Here is a 23171-nt window from a genome sequence, read left to right on the forward strand (position 1 = left end):
GGGTAAAAAGTTTCCGACGAACGTGCACGCGCGGCGCGCACACCTAACTGGAATGGATGTGAGCAACACATCTCGAAGAACAACAGTTACAAAGGTGAGTAACCGTCTTTTACTTCAACTCTGAACAGAGTTGAGTCTTTCTGTTTTTTTGTAGTGTTTGATAATGGTGTAATGATTACACTTAATAGTATGTAATATTAAGGGTGCAGTATCAGAGGGGTAGCCGTGTTAGTCTGGATCTGTAAAGAGCAACAAAGAGTCCTGTGGCACCTTATGTACTAACAGACGTATTGGAGCATGAGCTTTCATGGGTGAATACCCACTTCGTCAGACATGAAAGCTTATGTCAGAAACCCTATGCTCCGTTACGTCTGTTAGTCTATAAGGTGCCACGGGACTCTTTGTCGCTTTTTACGGGTGCAGTGAATTTTAAGGAACCCAATTAAGAAAATACACGTGTATATTTAACTTTATGATTTCAATGCAACTTAAGTATGTGGTTGAAATTAAGCTTGTGCTTAAGTGCTTTCAGAATAAGGATGCACTTCAACACCTGAGTAAAGTTAAGCACTTGCTTAAGTTTTTTGCTGAATTAGGTTCAGAATGCAGAGTTTGTTACAAATCTCTGGTATGCTTTTTGTGTTACTGATGTAACCCTTTTCACTTAGTGCAGTGTGGTTATTCTCTATATGAAAGACATTATATACGAAATCAGAGGTTGATTTGATTCACTTAACTGGGCCTTGGAAAAATTGGATGAATCATGCCATACCTTGGGCTGATGGTGGCTTTGCCTGGTTTTACCTGCCTGGATATGTACTACAAAACAGACTGAGTTCAATATGAAATGGAGACAGTACAGGAGCTACTAACAATAGAGGAAATGCTCAATCCCAAATAAAGCATGTCTAACTGCTGCTTGACTATTTAAGCTTCTGTCATCAGATATGCAGAGCACATTTTGGCCCCAAAACCTCTGTCATCCTAATTTCAAATTTTTCTCCATACTGATAAAATTCTACAGTTCATAGTTTGGAAATCCTATTTATATCTCAAGTAAATTCTACTGAGAAACATTCATAAGGTGCATATAATGTAACTCTGTGAAATGCATCTGGACATATGCCTCACATTTGTTAATATGATATGTTTTTGTTTACTGAGCAGTTTGAAATTAAGACAAACAGATTTGAAAACAGCTTTCTGTTGAAGGCTGGGTCTACACTGAAAACATTTGCCAGCATAGTGGTGTATTTTGTTTTAACAACATAGCTATGCCAGCAAAATCCTCTGTGTGCCCAGTTAGACTGGCAAAAAATGCTTTTGCTGTACTAACTTATTTCACTCTCCAAACCAAATGTTATTAAGAGGGCACTTTAATGCTTATACTTATATTTGGTTTGCTTTTGTTTTCTCTATAAGGCCAATAAATTGTAGCAGTTGAATTAAATTTGTTTAGAAACTGATGTAATTAAATCAGTGCAGCCTTTTTGCATAGAGTCTCTTATTTCAGTTTAAGAGTGCCTCGTATCAATGTCGTTTAAGCTAAACCAGTATAAGGTATTCTCAGACTGAAGTAAGAGTGTCTACAATTGCGCTAACTTATTTAAATCCATTTCTAAACCAGTGTAGTTAAATTGGTACAATTGTCTGATACAAACATGGGTTCTGAGAGGAGTGTTTGCTAGTCTGTGAAAGACAAGTGGAGTCGTATGGAGTTACTTAAAGCGGTAGTGCACAGGGTTTTTTCTCATATTGATAGGGTGGCTGGTGGTTTTTTTGTTTTTTTTTAGGTCTTATTGGACCTTTTAGCTGGGCAAAAATATTCTCAGTTTAACTTGGGAGAAATCCGTTAAACTTAGTTAAAATTAAAATTGCTGACTTTATAGTTGCTACTGAAGTAAAGACAAGACAAATATCCCTTACATAGTGATGCTACCAGAATGGCCTATACGCTGTTACGCTTTCTTTTCACTGAGCCATTATAACTGAGTACTAAACCTGGACCCTTCATAAATTTTAATTAATGAATTCTTACCCCCAATGGTAAAAATAATGATTTGGAGTCTGTTAGTCTATAAGGTGCCACAGGATTCTTTGCTGATTTGGAGTGAGACTAATGGATTCCTGACATTCCTGAGCAGTCCTTCTGTCCCAGAGACTGAAACCTGATGTACACTTAAAAGTTTTGCCACCATAGCTGCGTCAGTTAGAGGTGTGGGAGAAATCCACACCTCTAACTGACATAGATATGCCAGCAGCAAACTAGTATACATGCAGTTCTACCAACAAAAAAGTCATCTTGCTGGTATAGCTTGTTTTGTTTAGGGAACTGGTATAAAGTGTACCAGCAAAATAACTCTTGCTCCTATAAGCTGCATCTCCACTTGGAGGGTTTGCTGGGGTAGCTATACTGGCAATTCCTTTCTAATGCAGACAAAGCCGCATGAGCATCAGAGCAGTTTATTCATTCTACAAACTCCTGCCTATTAGAGGCAGCCACAGCAGAGGTTTCACTCTTCTCCTCCTCTTTCCTTCCTTTTACTTGCCACTCTTCACGGCTCACTGCAGCAGAGGAGGAGACCAAATGGAGCATTGGAGAGAGACAGACGTTGGTGCTAGCTTCCTGATTACTTCCCCAATCACACCTCTCCTCCTCCTCTCTAGAAGCTATTCCCTCTTCAGGAAGGGAGAGTCATGGAGAACTCCCATAAAGAGCAGAAGAGGGGATGGGAAAGACTGTGCTGGGGAGGTCAATATGACAGACCTGAAAAGTGAGATGCCCTATTAAGATGATAAGCAGGTGTGAGCCTCCCATTCACCCAAGAAGGAGTCAGAGTGAGCCCAGGCCTATGGTTATATGGGGAAAGGGAAATAGTATAGTGGAGGGTTCTCCATAGATCTGGGTAAGAATCCTATTTGTAGAATGTGAACTAGATCTGACTCAAACTCTGAGCTGCTGGAAGTTCTTCTGTCACCGATTTTGGATGTGTGCTATTTTCAGAGTTGTGGTTAGTTCTGAGCACATTCTCAAATGCAAAATGAAATGTGCCAAAACGCTATCTTTTGTCTGAGTCCTCCTGTATTGATGCAATGACAGAATGAGCTATATAGAAAGAGAACATCTATTAGAGGATTTTGGTTTGGGTTTTTTGTCCGCTTGGTCTGATATGAGATGAGGTCTTGTGGAACAACTTGAAAATTATCTTTTTGGAGGCCCTGATAATGAAGATGGTCACTGTATAAAGAAACTTGCTGATATGCACTTGAATGTACACTCTAGCCTCCAGCTGTCCCCCTTACCACCAGGTTATTTAGAGAATTATCCTTTGCAGGAAGGTGGAAAATTAAGGATTGGCAAAAACGAAGAACACTCTGTGAAGAATAACATGTGATTGATCGTATCAAAAGCCATGACTAATTTGAGCAAAGTTAGTATTGAAAGACGACTCTAAAATTTGGCAGCCAGTATAAATAACTGGACATTTTAGGGTAGTCTTTGTAGAAGTCAATGCTTTGCTATATTGCCAGGATAGATGATAACTCATTTCAATTCCATTCTCACAAAAATGCTGAAAGATAGCAGTGTTCATGCAATTCTAGGATAAAGAATCAACAAAAAGTTTGCCTCAGTTCTGATAGTTTAATGGCAGGCCTGAGTATGCTTGCTTCCTATAGTCTGGGAACTGTACTGTTTCTTTGCCATTTAAAGTTGGGACAGTTTGAGTTGTTTTATAACTCCAACACCAGAGATTTAAATCGAGGGATGGAAACTCTGTTTTGCTTCTGCAGCTTAAGAAGTCCAATTCTTACAAGGGGCTGTTGATGACATGTTGGGAATTTTTTTTCTCATTTTTGTACAGTGTTTATGTCATTTTCACATGCTCCTCCCCGTTTTTGACAGTAAATCTCTGTAGCGAGGCAGACACCATGGTCAAGTGGACTGAGCACAGGTTTAGGATCCAGGAACTCCTGAGTTCTTCTTTGACTAGATGTCACTATGGCTGCTCCACTTCAGTTGCATTTGCGTACCCTTGCACCTTTGATCACAGATTTTCAGCACTGTTCCAGATCCTTATTGGACACCTTCACCCTGAGATGGACCCTTACGGTGTCCATTGGTTAGTTTTGCTAACCCTTTGCCCTCCTCTGTTTTATTACTTAGTATTTTCTTACACTTTCTGTGTGTTTGTGGGGACCTCCCACTATTCTCCTTTTCCCCAGTGGCTTCCCTGCCCACCTTGGTTCCTTTCTTTGAAGCCCCCTTTTTGCTCAGAGTATGCCCAAAACTCCATGGTTTAAACCTTGCCAGACCTGCAAGAAGTCTTCTCCTCTCAGCAACGGACAAATCAGCTGCCTCCACTGCCTTGGGAGTGCCTATTCTGTTGAAGTGTAAGGTCTGCACTGACTTCAAGAGCAGGTCTAGGAAGCTGAGGGAAGACAGGCTCAAGTTACTCCTTATGGAGCATTTCTTGAGGTCTGAATGTCCTGGTGATCTCTACAGTTTAAGCTCCAACAAGCAAGTCTCAAGGGATAGCTTCAGAACCCTGGAAGCATCCCAAAAAGAGAAGAAACAAGTCCCCTGATGGAGAGTAAAAGAGGAAGGGGAAGTTGCATCCCAGTGCAGGTACCACCGAGGCTCCTAACCTCCCTTCTTCCTCCCTCTTGACTGAGTGTCACGGACCCTTGAAAATGGGTTTGAGTTTTTCCCACACAATGAAGCCTTGTTTAGCACCAGCATCTGGACCCAATTCATAGCCCTTTATACACAAGGACTCTTCAAAGAACCTGGCATCAGTTCTGGCTCCCCCCAGTATCAATCCTGGTAGCAGCCAGGAGTATAAGGGATGTGTGGATCACTCAGCTACCTGTCCCCAGTACCAATAACTACGTCACAGCCGGTCATCCAGCAACCTTACTCACTGGTACCAAACTGATTCCTGCTCTCAAGGGATCTCCTAATCCTTGAGGAACTTGACTTATCTCTCCTGCCAGGTACCAAGAGAGATCATCCAGTGGCACCATTAGTCCAGCTGATGCCTTCGCACCCGCTGACGCGCGCATCCTACCATCAGCTCCAGTGCAAGCTCCAGGACCATTGTGACCAGCCCCACAATCCAGTACCTGTAACAAAAGGCCCAAGATTTTGTTTTTAGCCTTAACATCCTAGCTGGTGAGAACTGAAGATTTTATGGGCAAAATTCTGTGAATTAGGCTTGTTACAGATAAAGCTTAGCTTTTTGAATGTCAACATCTACTGCCTTTAAATAATTCAATCCCCCACTTAATTTCCCACAACTGTAAAAACCTAAGTTGATACCAATTAAAAATATGCTTAAAAATACAAGTGATATCTGTCAAAATTACAAAAAAAAAAATGAAAATCAAATTCTGCCCACGTGTATCAGAGGGCTGTGGAACCACCCAGGAAGTGGCCTAGGTACCAGAGGAAAAATTCCTCTGTCCTTTTGATATTTTGGTTGAGAGCCATGAATCACTCCTTCTGGCCCCATTGCTTCCACCACTCTTTCCTCCCCTACCTCTGACTCTATTTCAGAACATTATGGGAGCAGATCACATCAGACAGATGGGGCTAGAAGTCATTACATCAGGCTATGACATTCACTTCTTCATCCCCATTCCTAATCCTCCTTCATGATCCCGTCTCATGAGAGTCACCACGTTTAGTCCCTCCCTTCATCAGGATGTGGCTCTATTCAAGTTACTCCCTGGTGCCCAAGAAGAAACGAGAATGGAGGCCAGTCCTAGACCTCAGAACTCTGAATGCATTCATCTGGACACAGAGGTTTGGGATGCTAAGGTTAGCAACAAGAATATCATTTCTAGATCCGGACGATTGGTTCATAGCCCTTGACCTTCAGGATGCCTGTTTCCACCTACTATTGCATCTTGCTCACAGATGCTTTCTACAGTTCACAATTAGCAACAATCACTGTCAATATGTACAGATCCCTTTCAGTCTCTTGACTGTGCACAGAATTTTTTACCGAAGTCCTTTTGGTTGTGATGGCCTTATTGTGATGATTGGGGATAATGGTCTTTCTCTGTCTTGATGACTGACTCCTCAAGGGATGGTTCCTTCTCAGAGTGCAGTCTGTGACCTGCAAGTCCTTGATACTCTTCCATTCCTTTGGACTAAGCCTCAACACACAGAAGTCCACTTTGACACCTGTCCAACGCATTGAATTCACGGGGGCCACCCTAGATTCCACAATTGCCAGAGCCTTTCTGCCTACAGACAGATTCATCACTATGACCAACCTCATCTCTATCCTTCAGAGGAGCTCTCAAACCACAGCACAGACTTTCCTGCAGATGCTAGGCCGTGTGGCAGCCTGCATGTTCATTACACCCCATGCCAGACTGCATTCAAGATATCTCCAGGCCTGGCTCAGAACAGCCTACGCAGCTTGAGCAAAAGGATATCTGTTCCACAGAAGATTCTTGACTCCCTGAATTGGTGGAAGGATCCCCACAAGGCCTATGTGACGACCCCATTCACATGCTGCCCACTGAAACACAAAAATAAGAACCATCGTCATAGATGCCTCATTGCTGGCTTGGGGCACTGCTGGGTTCATTGCCCAACCCACCGGCTGCATGTTGCTCTGTAACGGCCGTATGTGGACCCTGCTGGACCACGTTAACTCATCCTTGGAACCTAGAGCAGGCCAGCACAATCTGCCCAGGAAAAAGGTCCAGTCCCGGAACTGGCCAAGGTAATTAAGGGCCCTAGGTGTCATCGAAGGGCAGCTCTTCCTTTTCTCCATGTTTGGGTGTGGTGGTCAGGTTGTAAAAGGGAATACACAGACCTTCCCCCTCCCGGCCATAGACAGAGAGGAGAAGGGAAAGGGGAGAGGTCCTGGTTCCTCAGGGCAGAGGTGGGGAGAGAATGGTCCAAGCAACCTCCTTAATTTCTCTCTCATTTGTTTTCATAAAAATCCCTGAAAGTCTCAGAGCAAGGTTGGCATCTCTGCACTAGCATAGAATCCCTTATGCCAGAGCATAATGAAGCAGTCTTATCTCTTCCTGAATGTCCATTGCCGGAGCAGGAGGTTGGATAGATCAGGAGCGAACTGTTCCAGCCTTACAGTGTTAGGTGGTTCCCTTCCATACAGGGAATTCTCCCCTGGTCAGTTATGGACAGAATCCAGACCCTTTTGCACCCTCAGAGTGACTTAAAGAGGCTGGCAGCATAGCAGAGAATTCTGACTTCCTATAACATCGCAAAATTCAAATGTAAGTATATAGCTACAAAAATTCAGTAGCTTGTATTGACAAGGGAATGGAGACGCCATCCTTAATGAGAGTTATCGTATCACCAGTTGTAAGTTTTTTGCTGAGTGTAACCTTTACAGTCACTTGTGTCTGGAAAAAAGTGTGTGTTTTCAAAACAGCACTATTAATTAGCTTCCACTTTATTGGCAATTCTTAACCAGTTTCCTTCTTGACAGCTGTTTGTTAAAATGCCCAAAACTGTGCCAGGCTCCTCAAAATACAGGTGCATTTCACATGGGCCATACCCAAAGAGTTTGCAATCAGATCTGATGCATGATGCAAGAGAGGAAATCCTAAACAGTCAGTGGAATCAGAGATGAGAAAATAGGAGTGTGACAGAGTCATTCAGGCCATCTCAGCTTTGGGTTTATTAATAAACAGAAGTGATTTTATTAAGTATAAAAAGTAGGATTCAAGTAGTAACCGACAGAACAAAGTGAGTCACCAAGCAAAATAAAGCAAAAACAAACAAGTCTAAGCGTAATACGTTAAGAAACTGTTCACAGGTAAAATCTCACCCTCAGAGATGTTGCAATAAGCTTCTTTCACAGACTAGACTCCATCCTAGTCTGGGCCAAAGCCTTTCCCCTGGTACAGTCCTTGTTAGTTCCAGCAGACATCTTAGGTGATAACTAGGGGTTTTCTCGTGACTGGAACCCCTTTTGTTCTGTTCCACCCCCTTTTATAGCTTTGGCGCAAGGCAGGAATCTTTGTGTCTTTGGGTCCCCACTCCTCCTTCTAAGTGGAAAAGCACCAGGTTTAAGATGGATTCCAGTATTAGGTGACATGTTCACATGTCCTGAGAGACCCCAACCTCCATTCTTCCAGGGCTGGCCCGCACATACCCCGGAAGGTTTGCAAGTAAACAGAGCCATTTACAACCAATTGTCCTAGTCAATAGGAGCCATCAAGATTCTAAACCTCCATTAGTGGCCCACACTTTGCATAATTACAATAGGACCTCAGAGTTATATTTCATATTTCTAGCTTCAGATACAAGAATGATACATGCATACAAATAGGATGAAGACACTCAGTAGATTATAAGCTTTGTAACGATACCTTAAAGAGACCTTTTGCATGAAGCGTATTCCAGTTACGTCATATTCAGGGTATGGCTACACTTGCACTTCAAAGCACTGCCGCGGCAGCGCTTTGAAGTTTCGAGTGTGGTCGCAGCGCCAGTGCTGGGAGAGAGCTCTCCCAGCGCTGCACGTACTCCACATCCTCCACGGGTGTAGCTTGCAGTGCTGGGAGCCGCGCTCCCAGCACTGTGGCACTGTTTACACTGAGGCTTTACAGCGCTGTATCTTGCAGCGCTCAGGGGGTGTTTTTTTCACACCCCTGAGCGCGAAAGTTGCAGCGCTGTAAAGCGCCAGTGTAGCCATGGCCTCACACTCATAAGCATATTTCCATAAAACATTATGGAGTGCAACGTCGCAGGCACATCTGCTCACCCTGAGGCAAGGGGACACAACAGCATTTACAAGGAATTACTGTGACGAGACATGGAAGGGCATGTGTTGTTATCCAACTAATTTTTAGTATCTTGGGAAGCAAAACAGCTAAAATATATGTAGTTCATGGGACTACGAAGTGCTCTGTTCCTCTCTTTTCCTAAGTTTTTCAAATCCCAAAACAATAGGTACTACATTACAAATGTGGGTCTGGCTAATTAATGATATCTCTGTTTGCTGAGGATTGAGTGTATTATTCATATATTTTATTCATTTTTTGCTATAAGTTTATGGTCAGTATGTTTTATAGAATCTTCTGTAGGTTCACACTACAGGTTGATAATGTAGGTATCTACTACTCTGAGATTGTTGAGATGATAATTATATTGCAGTAGTTTGGATAAAGTATCTGCATTGTATTAAAGAAACAGATGTTCCTGATTTAGTGTCCCAGTAGACCCAGGTTTATGCAATAAGTGGTACTGGGACTGTGGATTAGTGGGCAGAGAGAGATCAAGAGCATTGCAGAGATAATGATGTGCTGCGACTGGGAGAGGAAAGAACGAAGCTATTCCTTCATAGTTTCTGCCCACCTTAACGCATGGAGTAACATTGACAACTGACATGAATTTAATTTTCCCAAATATGGAAAAAACAATCAAGATCATCAAAAGGATGAGATGCCCCAGAATGAAGGGATATTGAGCATCAGAGCATGGGTCTTGGTGGGGAAACTGGGTATCAAATATCAGAAGGGTAGCCATGTTAGTCTCTATCCACAAAAACAATGAGGAGTCCGATCTCACCTTAAAGACTAACAGATTTATTTGGGCACAAGCTTTCGTGGGTATGAAATGTTTCTTGTTGGCATTTGGAAAATGTTTCACCGAGCAGCATGAAAAATGTTAACCATGCCAAACTTTTATTTTCCTTTCTTAAAACATCTTACAAAAAATTAAATCTGCTATTATAAATTCCTATCAAAGGAAAATTGAAATGGAGTCCTCATATATTGACAACATATTTTCTTGTATTCGTTTTGTTTTCAGATGAACTGCTTCAGAAAGAGCAAAACTACTCAGATGATGGCTTGGCCAATATGATCAGTGAGCCCAGGATCAGCTATGGAAATGATGCCCTCATGCCTTCATTAACTGAAACTAAAACCACAGTTGAACTTCTTCCAGTTGATGGAGAATTCAGCCTAGATGACCTTCAGCCATGGCATCCTTTTGGTGTTGATTCTGTCCCAGCCAACACTGAAAATGAAGGTAATTTAGAATCACTGAGAGAAGGCCCCACCCAGAGTGTTTTGAAGTGAGTTGTTGTGTGATGATTGATTCATGTCCTAAAAATCTTCACCTTTTTAGCTTAAGTAGGAAATTATACATTCTGATTGTGTGAAATGGTCTGCCACACCTGCCTGGCTTCCTTAATGGGACAGAGAATGCTGATTACATCTCAGATGTTTAAGTACATCATAAATCTCAGTATTGAATTTAATCTACTCCCCTTATTATAAAAACAGCAAAATTTAAGTGATATTCTGTAAATTAATGGGGTTAATGTGTTAGAATTATGTGCATTTTAAAATCACGTAAACAGGAGCTTTTAATTGCTACCATCAAAATGAATAAGCACAGTACCCTAGAGCCATACTAAAAATAAAGCGTTGTGGTATAAGTATACACGTGATTTTACTGATTAGAATATTTTCCAGTATTTAGTACCAGGGCATTCTGCATGCACTCACCATTTTGTAACTGGACAGTGAAAGTTTCTACAGGAGTACTTTGTGTAACTCATGGAATAACCAGTTGAGAGAGTCATATGCTTTTCATGTTTTTAATTTTAAATAATTTCTATCTAATCTTTAAATTTAAAAATAATTGGGCATTTTACTGCCAGAGCAGTAGAAAGGCCACGTTTTGTCTAGGTGCCTGAGCCACATTAATCAGAAATCTAGAAAACTCTTATTTGTTCGCTGCCCTTAAGTTTCTTCTTATGTAAGCGTTGAGATGAATTAACAAAGGGAAACGTAAACTCCACCATTCAGTGAGAGAAACTTAAGTCAAGGTTAATTGAAACAGAAAAATTAGCATTTAGGAAATAATGATAAATGCAACTTTAAGATGACACTGTTGCTTCCACAGGCAGATAAATTGCATCTAGATGTGTGGTTCTTATTTCTTTTAATATATTCCCAATAAAGATGCACAAACACTTCTGCTTTGTTTAATTTTGGATTATTGGGCATTTTAATACGTGCTACAATAGTCTGTTGTGGCACTTTCAGTGTTTACTTTGTAAATCTTTTATGGCTATTCAAGGAGTATTGAAGGGTCTTTATAGACAAGAATATTCTTACCGTTGTTGCTTCACAAATAATTAATCATAGTACACGTAGGATTAAAAAAATAATCCTGTATTATGCACCACAGAGAACAACTGAAATAATAGGAGTAGCCTTTAGATGCGAGATGCTGAGCACCACACAGGAGTGCTCTGCAGGATTGACCCTTAGAAGAGATTCTTGGTCTCTGGATAATGTGGCATATGGTTGATCTAACAATTTTAACTTGGGTGTTTTGGTCATTTGATCGTTGTTTAATGAATAGCCAATCTACAGATGCTAGTACTGCTTTGCTCTAGCTGGAAGTAAATCTCATTTTTGAAATATTGGTGATCAGAAATTCCGAGTGTTAGTCATTCGGCCTGGGAGTCTTAACTCTCTGAATGTAAACATTAACACCAATGCAGTGCTATTCCTTTGTGGCATTGGAAGACGACATACTTCGCTATTATCCAAAGCAGCCCTTACAGTGTGTTGGGTAAACTAGTTGCCTTTTTAGATTTAACGTGCACATCAGAATACAAATTTTTTGAACAGACACTGATATCTGTCAAGTAAATTAAATATGTGTTTATACAACAGACTGATTCTAAATGAACTGTTACGTTGTGTTTTTCTCAACATTGTCACAGCTGCATGAGATGTTTTTAATTAACCATTGAAAAAGGAATTCATGAAGTTGAGTGATGGTAAGAAAGAACAAGTGCACGCAAATCCAGCATTAAGGTCATAATTTAGTATTTCAGTCTAGCACCTCCCTCTTCTGGAGATGTGTTTAAGTGATCATCAAGATATAGTATATGCAAAACTGCTGGTGTGATGGGGGATGATTTAAGTGCGAGACTTCTTACTTTCATTCTGAATTTCCCTGTGTATTGCATATTTGTGTAAAAGAATAAGTGTACTTTTAGCAGTTTCTCTCTTATTAGAATTGCTTTCCATCTGCAGTTGTTTGCATACCTTGCTTAGAGGTTAAGGAGCCAGTGAAAAATGGATTTCTCTGTAGTCTAAATTTAAGCCTGCTAAGATCCAGCAAATCCCCTCAGACTTCTGAAAGTCCCCCACTCCCCCCACATATACACTAAATTGATTTGCCAATAAATATCCAACGTAAACTATATTCAAGGAAGAATATGAACCTACATGCACTCTTAGATCTTTGGTCATGTGAGTAATCTTCCAGTTACTGTGAAACGTTGACAGGTTTACAAAATCTGTTCCTTTCTAGTTTTGAAAAAGGTAATTTAAGTCCACATGATAAGACTAAGAAATGAGGCATTTTGTATTTAAAAAACTTGGAATTTCACAGGTACTCTTATTTTAGCAATGAATTATAATACAAATTACCATATTTCTAGCTTAGTAACGCATCACCATCATATTTGCCAGTGTCTAGCTCAGCTTAGCTAGATATACTTCCCCTAATGCTTCTGAAGAAACTAAGGGTGAAATCCTGACCCTGTCAAAGTCAAATCGGAGTTTTTGCCAGTGTTTTCACTCTGTGGGTTTTTCCTCAACAGGCACAGTTGTCCTCAGTGAGGAATAGACTGTTTATCTTTTGCTGAAATTAAATGTTTGTTAATGTAACCTTATGCTATCGTGCTGTGACCAGTCACCACTTTCACCTCTCATGAGTCCATGGAAAATTGTACCATTACCCCTACCAGTTGGTCTGTCTTGGATTTTGAGTTCTTTGGGGAAGGACTGCCCCTTCTTTTCCTTTTGGAGAGAGAAGCACATTGTGAGTGCTTCCAGATTAAATGATAGTTACATATAAAGCACTAGAAATGCTCCTTTTGCCATCAGATATCTTAATATTAGATGTAAAGTGAAGCAAGAGCACACAGAATGAAGCCTGCGTAATCATCCCATCATGGAAAAAAAGTAGGTACAATAATGAACTTCTTGGGGCCAAACTTTTATGGAAAACAGCATTGGGCTCCAATTTTGTGCACTTGCTGATTTGTGCCTAAAATTATCATATTTGCATGTGAAAATGAGGTCAGTATATATACAAACAGTTTTGGAGCATGCAGAATTAGTGTACTACTTTAAAACTCGGAGTGGAGCGTAACGCCATGTGTCTTATTAGTACTGTGGTTATCATATCTGTGCACATAGTCATCCTGTACATTACAGACTTATACCACTCAACATCTTCCTCCAGCACCCACCCTTTCTTCAAAGAACATATCTTTAAGTCAGTGCTCTCCCTTATGCACACCTCATGACCTGATATATGCCCACCTGCTGTTCCCTATGTGAGGAAACCCTACCTGGGGATTGTTTTGCAGACATGTGCACTGTTGTTCTATTCTGTTTCCAGCTGCTTTGGCTCTTCTTCCCTAAGCATACAAACATTTATCATTGCAGACAATCCCCTTGTGTTGCCAAGTAACTGACAGCACTAAAGCAGCTAGCACACAATTGCAAGGCCTCCTTTGCACAGGAAGGATGTCTACATGCTGTAATGGGAAGGCAGTGTAGTACAGCAAGGGCGGTGGATTAGGAGTCAGGAGCGCCAGGCCAGAATTTTCAAAAGTGACTAATGATTTTTAAGTGGCTCAACATTGGGTGTCCAATTAGAAAAACCTTAAAAGGGTCCTGATTTTCAGAAGGCAGCTGCTCAGCACTTTCTGAAAATCAGGCCCCATTAAGGTGTCTCATATTTGGGCACCTAGAAATTGAAGATTCCAAAATCACTAGTTACTTTTGCAGATCTTGAGGTTATGTTGTCAGCTTTAGCCTTCCTCTGTGAACTTGGGCAAGTCACTTCCCTCTGTGTGTCAATTTCAACATCTGTAAAATGGGGGGGTAATGATACTTACCTTCCTTTCATAAAGCAGTTTGAGAACTATAAGAGCTGTATAAGAGTTCAGTACTATTACTATTATTTCTTTCCCCATCCGCAGAAGTATTGGGCCAGTCACATGTAGCCACACCAATTTACAGCAAACAGTTCCCTTCTCTTCCCCATTCAGCTGCCCCCATTTTTCCTGCCACAACCTGTTCTAATTTTTCAGTGATTGACATAATTTTACTCTTCCATTCAGCTATCACTTCTGCAGTGTCTATATATCCTTTGCAACAACATATTCAGTCCCTGCTTTGAAGTACCAACTGTAACAGCATACAGGTGCCAGATGAGCAGGGAGTGGAAATGTTCAGAGAATACAGGAACTGGGTGAGGGCAAGAAGCATGGTGACACCAGAGGAGGGAATAAGGGTAATGTCTCTGCAGTAGCAGGATATTTCAATCCTTGAGCACCAATCCTTTTCACTGGAAAAATGCTGCTGCTTGGGGGGCTGTAGTCCACAATTGGAGTAACCTAGCAAAAGGCTTAGATGAGAAAATGTTTAGTGGCTGTACTTTTATTTAACATTGTACAAAAAGCAGTTTAGTGAAGGCAATCACAGGGGCTACTGATGGTTTGATAACTGATGCATTTTTACTGCTCCATGTAGGGAGCATGGTGTGTGCTAAGAAAGCAGTGCGACCCCCCTGAAAAAAGCCCCTTTCAACGCTCAGTACTTGGCACCATATTTCCAGAGCAACCAAAAGGAGAAGCCAAGTTCTTTGTACCATTTTGGCACTTCCAATGCCAACTGGAACAAAGAAGCACAAAGTAACACAAAAGAAGAAAAATAAAGAAGGCGGAGAGGAGGAATAACACTGTTGTTTTTTTTTAAACTTCCCCAACAGGCTCAAGTTTGGGTTTAGCTAAGGTTATGGGTGAAGAGTCAGGTTATTCACTTTCCTATTTACCATTAGTGCCAATGGGCTCCAAAAAGCATCACACCAGTCTTCAGCCAGGTATGGCCTCTGTGTGGGAATATACAGTATTTAAAGATGTGAATGCAGGGCACAGAAATATGGTTGTTCTTCAAGTCCCCTTCTACTTTTAAAATGGAAGATAATCTAATGAGATGGACAATTTTACTGCATACAAACCAAAATATATTAGAAACTACATTAGATAGATAGATATCTCTATATATCTCTAATAACTGTTGCCTTCAAAAGTTAATAATCTGGAAGAATAAACTAAGATTTAGTGGGCGTTTAGAAATTAGCAGTGATTAAAACTTGCTGCAAGGACTCATGCCAATTCCTGTTCCCAATTCTAATAAAAAGGTAGGAAGATGTTTCTAAGGATACAATGTATAAAGCCTTACCCTACTGACGGTAAAATTCTTTGATCTTGATAGTTTCTAATTTTGAGCAATATCCAGAGTATAAAGCGCAGGATGGACATGTCAGCGACAAAAGACACTATTGAAGTTGTCCCCATCTCCTTCCTTTTATTTCCAGGGTTAACTTAAGGCAAATCTTTTCCAGCTGCTGCTATTATAACTTTGTTTATGGCATATGTCTCTCCTGCACTATCCCAACAAAAGAGCAGTTGACTTATCATTTTGGGTTTTTTGTTTGCTTTTATTTTTTTTGCACATGCCCAGTTGAGCCAGTTGATGCCCGCCCAGCTGCAGACAGAGGACTGACCACAAGACCAGGTATATAACTTGCATGGCTTTTACCTAACCTATATTTTTCCCAGCATGTCTGTGACCTGCTTGAGCTGAAATGATCCTTTTCTCTGTTATTACCCCCTATTAAACTGTAGTGTCATGTCATGAACCAGTATAGATGGGGAATTGCAGCCACAATTTTAAAGGGGGCTCTCACAGATCTTCCCCCTAAGCCTCTGAGTACTCTCTCTATATCAGTATGTGCTTGAAAAAAGGATGGGGAAGGAGACTGGAGGAACAGTCCATTTTTTCTTCCCATGTAGCAAAAGTAGTGTATTTTTTATAAACAAAATAGATGGTGTTTTGTAAATTGAAAATAATCATGCAGAGTTCAGCTTGCACAGTTTGGAAATTGATGGGGCCATTAAAACTTTTTAGGCGGTTCAGGGTCAGGACTTATTTTTTTAAATACCAGCCACTTGATGCAATTTCCAAAGGCAAAGTTGCTCTTCAGAAGTATTTTTACAAGCTCGGGAAGAAGTCCTTTCTAGGAGTAGCCTCTCTTCAGGGCTGACTCCACTGAAGGCAGAGCAATCGCTCCAACCTTCCCTTAATGGCAGAATTTAGATTTCCCTCCAGCACATCAGTGATATTAGATCAGTCAGTTCTTGGATCAGAATTTCAGCACTGCAACATCACATTTTTTAAAAGCAAGTGTAACATCCTCATAGCACCTAAGTGTTTTTGTCTTCTGGGATACAGAGCTTCCTAAAGAGGAGTAGAAATATCATACTGTATGCAGCATTTTGCATATGAATATTTTATCTTCATTCTCCCTAACCCACAAAATATACTGACACTTTAATCCTAACCTTGTAACCTGTCTGTTTTACAAGGATTTTTCTTCTCATAGTTTTTTTCCTGCATAATGTCTTATTCACTCATTTATGCTTGTTATGTTGTTGATTGGCATTTTCATATGCATAATCAAAAGCCTGCTGCTAAGAGACCCATGTTCGTTGTTAAATATTTTTCATAAATGAGGGGTGGAAAGTCTGGTGGGTACTGATATGAGAAGATATACTCTTGCTCCAGTTTGCCACATTCAGGCTTCATCTCATTAAGTGTTAGCTATCATTAAACCATTGATAATGGGGTTCTTACTTTCTTCTTGTACATTCTTTTGGCTGGCAGTGGTATTGTACCAAGAGTACTAGTGCCAGTGTAGTTAATGATCTATCCAAGGTTGTATGTTAGATTTCTGAGACGGGCTGTGATACTTTGAAAGGTGATTTTTTTTGTAGCTTCAAATTTCCAAAAGTGAGAGGGGACGGTTTTACTGCTCATAAGTTACGCTAAGTATTTCTTTAACTCTTCGCTGCTTGAGTTTTAGGTGGTGATCAGTGCAAATGGGGCATTGTGCAACAGCCTCTTCAACACTTACGCCTTTAACATGGAGTTTGAGTGCTGAGGAGGTCCTGTTGTAGTCACTTAATTTACCATTTGCCTCAGCTCTCTTATAGTCCCCTTGAGTGAATGTTCCTCTTGTGATTATCCCCATCCCAAGTAAGTGCAAACTGACAATCTTACCAATAAATGAGCACAGTTACTCTAAATCTAATGCTGGAACTAATCTTTGTGCCTGCACTCTGAGTTTGTAGGAATAAACCAACTTCTTTGGTTCAGTTAGAAGAAGATGGGGAAAGTGGCTACCTTGTATTAATTTTTGCACTAATTGACAATGGCATATCCCTTTTACATTACCTGGAAAAGCGTCTTAAACATCTGTGTTTCCAGATATTTTTTGTCTTCAGAAAAGTCTAACAGATTTCTAGCTTATTAACTTTTTAAAAACATTCGCAGATTCTATGAACTGTCAAATTCCCTTTCCGTGTATGTGGTTAAGTGCTCATGTCAGGAAATGCCCAAGTTAATAGGCTGGTCTAGTAGGTAGAGTATTGACTTGGACTCAGGAGACCTGACATCACTTCCCAGTTCATCAGCAAGTTTCCTGTATGATCTTGGTGAGTCACTAATTTACCCTTTGCCGCACTTCCCTGTCTGTAAAACAGCAATAATGCTTTCCTACCTCATATGGATGCTGTAATTCAAAAAAATCCATTTGAAGCTACAAAGAAAAGCTTTATTCAAGTAATTACTAAAAACAGAGGATTATGATGGAAACATTTATGCATCCTTAGCTAGATTGGACTTACTCTCTGTTTCTAGTACAGTATATGACTTCGCAGCATTCCAAGATTCCTTGTACAACATATCATAATATACTGTATACATTAGAGACAACATAATCTCCTTCACCACCCTGTCTCTGCACAAGTAAGAGAGAATGTTTTCACTGAACTCAGAGGTCTCTGTGCTGATTTATATGAGGAAGTCTAGAGGGCACTGCTAATGGCCATCTGATGTTAGGATGAACCAAACAATTATTCATTAGGCTCCAGCAACCTTATTTGCCAGGTTTTTAATTAAATAACTTTCACTTAGACTCTGATCTCTGCAACAAAAGGAGTTATAGTAAATTGAGCCACTGCATATTATCAGTAGACATACTGAATTCTTAAAAACCTGATCAAGACAGATCAAATGATGTGCAAATACCAAAGAGAGACTTTCCGCCAGTCTGCTCAAAGTATGAATGTCTAGCAACAAATACTCACCTGATTTTCCATCACACATTGAAGTTATAATTTAGGTAATTTTAAAATACTTCTGAAGCATTCAGAGCTATTTATGAGGCATGTACACTAGTCCAAGCAATGGTACTAGAGTATAGGATAATATCTTTCCAAAATTCCAACGAAAGTAGATAATTAATCAAACTCCAAGTATTAAATGCAAAAGGAATGCTGTAAACTTAAAAATTACCCTTGTCTCTGAATTTTTACCCACTTATTACAAGTAAAACCTCAATTTATTATAACTGAAAGAAGGAAACAATATTTTGCTTTGTATATAGTTGGTTTCACTGAATTTTTTGTATAGAAGGTCAGCTTTCAAGTGTTCTTTTGGCTGTTCTTTTGTACATCAGTAGAGTAGAGAAAAATGTGAAATAGGAGGATGTGTTTGTAGAAGCACAAATATTAGCAGAGGGACTCAAAGGCAGTTGAAATACCGGACACTACTGTAAACAATTTTTTTTAAATTGCAGCAATTCCAAACTGGTTTCCCTTTAAGCGTCCTCATTCACCATCTTGACTCTTCAGTTTCTGCTTCTGCAGGGTGAAAATATTGATGTCTGTCATCCATAATCAGGCTTTCCTTGTGGTCTTGAAAACAAATGAACATCTTTACTCAAATATATTGCCATGAGCTAACTTGTCAGACTTGCCAGTGGGTGCTCAGAACCTTTTTAAAAAACAAACAGATGTTTAATGCCTCCACATGTACATTTTTTTAAAATGGCTGATGTATTGCCAAATAGGAAGTTCTCACAGTCACCACCTTTCTTCTGTGCAAACAATAGGATCTTGAGATCACACCTAGATCAGGACCCACCATGAGAAATAATGCAGCTTAGGTATATCAGACTGATTCTTAGCCCTGGTGCTCATAGTCTTATCAGCTGTAGCAACAGTTTCATATGGAGTCTAGTCGCCTAGTAATTATCATTCCCCTGAGCAGTCATGTCAGAAAATGTTAGAGAATGTGAAGAGTTGTCCAGTCCATAGAGTGTTGAGGTTTCTGAGGAAAATGGCACCAAGTCTCCAGAGCTTTCACTCAGAAAAAATCTATTGCCTCATTCACCTATGCAGCTCCACTATTGCTAGCAGGAGCAGAAATAGTCATGTAAAGAGGGCTTGCTCTTGAACCTAGAGTACAACAGTCTCTGTAAACTCCCTACATAGTCTACGTTTTTTAAAAAGGCGGTGGGAGAGGAGTTTCTCTGAGCGATTGCCTGTAGCCAGTGGTGTTGCATGTGACCAATTTTCCTAATGTAGATGCAGCATCTGCATGACAGACTTTTGAAGTGAAGCCTAATGCTTCAGCACACTCTGCTTCCAATGTGTCATTCACAAAAGATGGAACAGAGGTAGAATTGTGCCTAATACGTTCACTATTCTCTCTTCTCCCTAAAAGGTAGTAAGCTAAGAGAATAAAGAGGTCAGTGGGAAGGTAAAAAAGGTAGGGAGATATCCAAAACCTCATATGCTGAGCAGTCAGCCTCGAGCTGTATTTTCTTTTCAATTCTAATTTTATAAATAATTAAGTATTTATTGCCTTACAAAAAATTGTTCCATACAATGAGAACTTCATAGTGTATAGCAGCACACGAGCTGATTTTCAGTGGCACTCACACTGCCCGGGTCCTGGCCACTGGTCTGGGGGGCTCTGCATTTTAATTTAATTTTAAATGAAGCTTCTTAAACATCTTAAACCTTATTTACTTTACATACAACAATAGTTTACATATATATTATAGACATATAGAAAGAGACCTTCTAAAAACGTTAAAATGTATTACTGGCATGCGAAACCTTAAATTAGAGTGAATAAATGAAGACTCGGCACACCACTTCTGAAAGGTTGCTGACCTCTGGTGTATAGTGTAGCCCAGAATCAAATGTATTGCCAAACTTTGAAAACCCCTCTTATAGAACGGCTTTGTAATGAAAAGAGTAACACCTCTTGGCTGATAGCTGCACTGTAAGTGCTGCTTTAATAATATGTTTTCTTTCTAGAGGTCACTTGTGCATTGTTTAATTTCTTACAGCTGAATTCTTAGTGCCTATGCCCCAGTACATTTTTATTGATAATAGTACCATGAAAATACACAAATGAGTCCATTACATCTCAGTAACTCCATATTAACTTGGCAGCCCTGGTCTTGGAAAGAGAAGGTAAAATTAGAAAACTAGCCTATTATTCAATACTGACAGAATTTCCAATGCTCAGTACAAATAAAAATGCTAGTGTTGCCTTCATATTAGGTCAGATTCTTATTTTTCAGTACCCTTGCTAAATCCAGATACCACCATCTGACAGTGGGTCTTTATGGGCCATGGTGCACAGATATTATGGCATCACTTCTTCAGTAAGAGTAGGAAGTAGTAGTGAAATTCTTCCTGAATGTGAAAACTCTGGTTTTAAAATTACTTGGCCTTTTAGGATTTTCCCAACATAGCTGTCAGGCTGTTCTTTAAATATTTATCTAATCATTTTGTGGGGACAGTGCTCATAAACCCTTTTCTATTTCCCCTTTTTCTCCTGTCCCCCTACTGCTGTAGCAAATTCAGTAACCTGCCCTCCTTGCTTCTGTTATATAGCAGGCTTAGGTAGTACTAGCCAATATATGCAAAGACTCCCTAAAAGACCATTTATGTTGCAGTATTATTAAAATATCTGTGACATTCTGTAGGAGGTGTGGGCAGATAGTACACAAGTGAATTATTGATGATTATTGAAAAAGAAAAGGATACCACAGCAACGACTCACCATGTGCCTCTGTTTTGTACTTTACTATTTTTTCCTTCTTTTATTAAAAAAAAAAGAAAAAAAGGGGGGGGTTACTTTTACCTAGCCATAAGACTTGTTCTCTGATGAAACCTGGTAAATACATCCTTGGGTTGGGAGCAGAGCAATTTTTTTTTTTAATTTAGAAATCTATTTCCTGAAGTTGTCTGAAATTGTAATCATCTAGATATTTTCAGACACTTTTTATACTTTTGAATCCAAAAAGCATTTGCAGTATTTTTTCCAAATAGGAAATTTTCAAATCATTAGTTTATAAATAACACACTAGTTATTTCTATGCATGCACATGGGGTATTTTAAAAAATAATTTGAGGATTTACAGTGCATTTGCACAACAGCTGCATCAACACATGCCAGGGAGAGACCTGCCAAATTTGATACATTTGGGGGGTTTGGTTTTTTTACATTAATTTAAAAGCAAGTTTTAAAATGAAGGATTTTATGTTGAGTTTCAGGGAGATTTTAAAACTCTTCTTTGAACTTGCTCACTATGGTTCGCTCACAGAGAGCCCTGCAGTTATGCATGGAGTAAGAAGAGTTAACAAAACAGAGATCTTAATCAACACCTGAGAAGTATCTGCAAAATTAACCCCATGCAGTTATACAGCAGTTTTCAGCCAGAGATATCGCATACATCTTTGCAGAGGTGCATCACCCTCATTTGATGAATGAGAAGAACGAGGCACAGGAAGCTTTAATGCCTTGCGCAAGATCACACAGCAAATCAGTTGCAGTGGGGGAGTAAGAGCTACAGTCACCTGCCTCCCAGTCACTTGCTCAGACCACTAGGTCATAGCTCCCTCTCTCTGCAGATTTTCCCTTGGAAAAATATATAACATACAATCTGTTACAGAGGAGTGTCAGTCTGAGCACACATAAAAAGAAATAGCTATCAATTCCCAAGCAATCATATTTCCCAGAGTACTAAAACAGTAACTAGGGACAATGGAAAAGAGATCAGGATAATAAGACAAAAAACAAAAATACATGAACTCTACCAGTCCCAAACATAGAGCCAGAATAAACTGCCCTGTGTTCCCTCCCAGCACCTCCCTAGGCAAATAGTGAGTTTAGATGGGTGAAGTCATCTAGCAAAATAAATGAATAGAGATGTTCGTACAAAGCATCCACCCCAAGAAGGGGAAGATCATCCTTGCATTGCTCTGGTCTGCATATCAGTGTACAGTTAGACTGGCTCTTGTTGGTAGGGTTGCCAATTTTGGTTCGGTGTATTCCTGGAGGCTTCATCACACAACATAATCTTTAGTTCCAGGATACCCCAGGACAATCCTGGAGGGTTGGCAACCCAACTTGGTAGCCTGACTCAGACTTCAGCCTCCTGGATTTCTGCTCTCTGCTGAGATATACTGCTCCGTTTCCCAGAAATCCTAAAAGGACTCTGTCTTCCCTTGAGTAGGAATGTGGAGAGTCAGAAGAGTCCTTCCTGCTATACTCAGCCACCTAGAGTAAAAGCAAAGCCTTTGTGTACGTCTGTATGTACAGAGCTGCAGCATGTCTGGGGAAGATATACTCTTGTCAGCATTAAAAAAAAACAAAACATCTCCCTGAACAGCAGAAGCCTTCCACCAACATAGTGCTATTCACACAACAGTTTATGCTGGCGTAACTTCGGTCGCTCAGAGGGGTGGTTTATTCACTCCTCTGAGCAACATAAATTATGCTGGCATAAGCTGCAATGTAAACACAGCCTTTGTCTCTGGTTCCGGTAGTGTTACTCGCCAATTCTATCTGCGCCCTGGACTCTAGGCAATATGGGAAACAGAGTCCTGAACCTCTGTCATCAGTGCTGCTGTAGTCCAGGGGCGAGTCCCTCTCGACACTCACTCTGATGTTTCAGGGGCACCCCGTCCAGTGGAGCGCACAGGAATGAAAATTGCTGTGGACTCCTGCAAACCAAAAACACCAAGTCCTGTACAGCTGTTTAACCAGTAGATGAAGCAATTACAAACTATGAAATAAATGATATACAACTGGGTAGTTACCTGGTGGAATTCAGTCTCTTTTTAAAGGCCTCACATATTTTCATAAACACATATGCTAATTTATTTGAGACAGGTACAATCCCCACAGCAGCTGTTTTA

General features: G+C 40.2%; 1 protein-coding gene across 1 annotated transcript in view; it reads left to right on the top strand.

Moving 5' to 3' along the window:
• Nucleotides 1–23171, top strand: part of APP (amyloid beta precursor protein) — a 360227-nt gene that overhangs the window by 312948 nt on the left and 24108 nt on the right. The window contains 2 exon segments of the mRNA XM_030579633.1: nt 9806–10027; nt 15568–15621. Of these exon segments, the coding sequence (XP_030435493.1) occupies nt 9806–10027; nt 15568–15621 (276 nt within the window).

This window comes from Gopherus evgoodei, chromosome 1 (assembly GCF_007399415.2).
Source record: "Gopherus evgoodei ecotype Sinaloan lineage chromosome 1, rGopEvg1_v1.p, whole genome shotgun sequence".
Classification (NCBI taxonomy): Eukaryota; Metazoa; Chordata; order Testudines; family Testudinidae; genus Gopherus; species Gopherus evgoodei.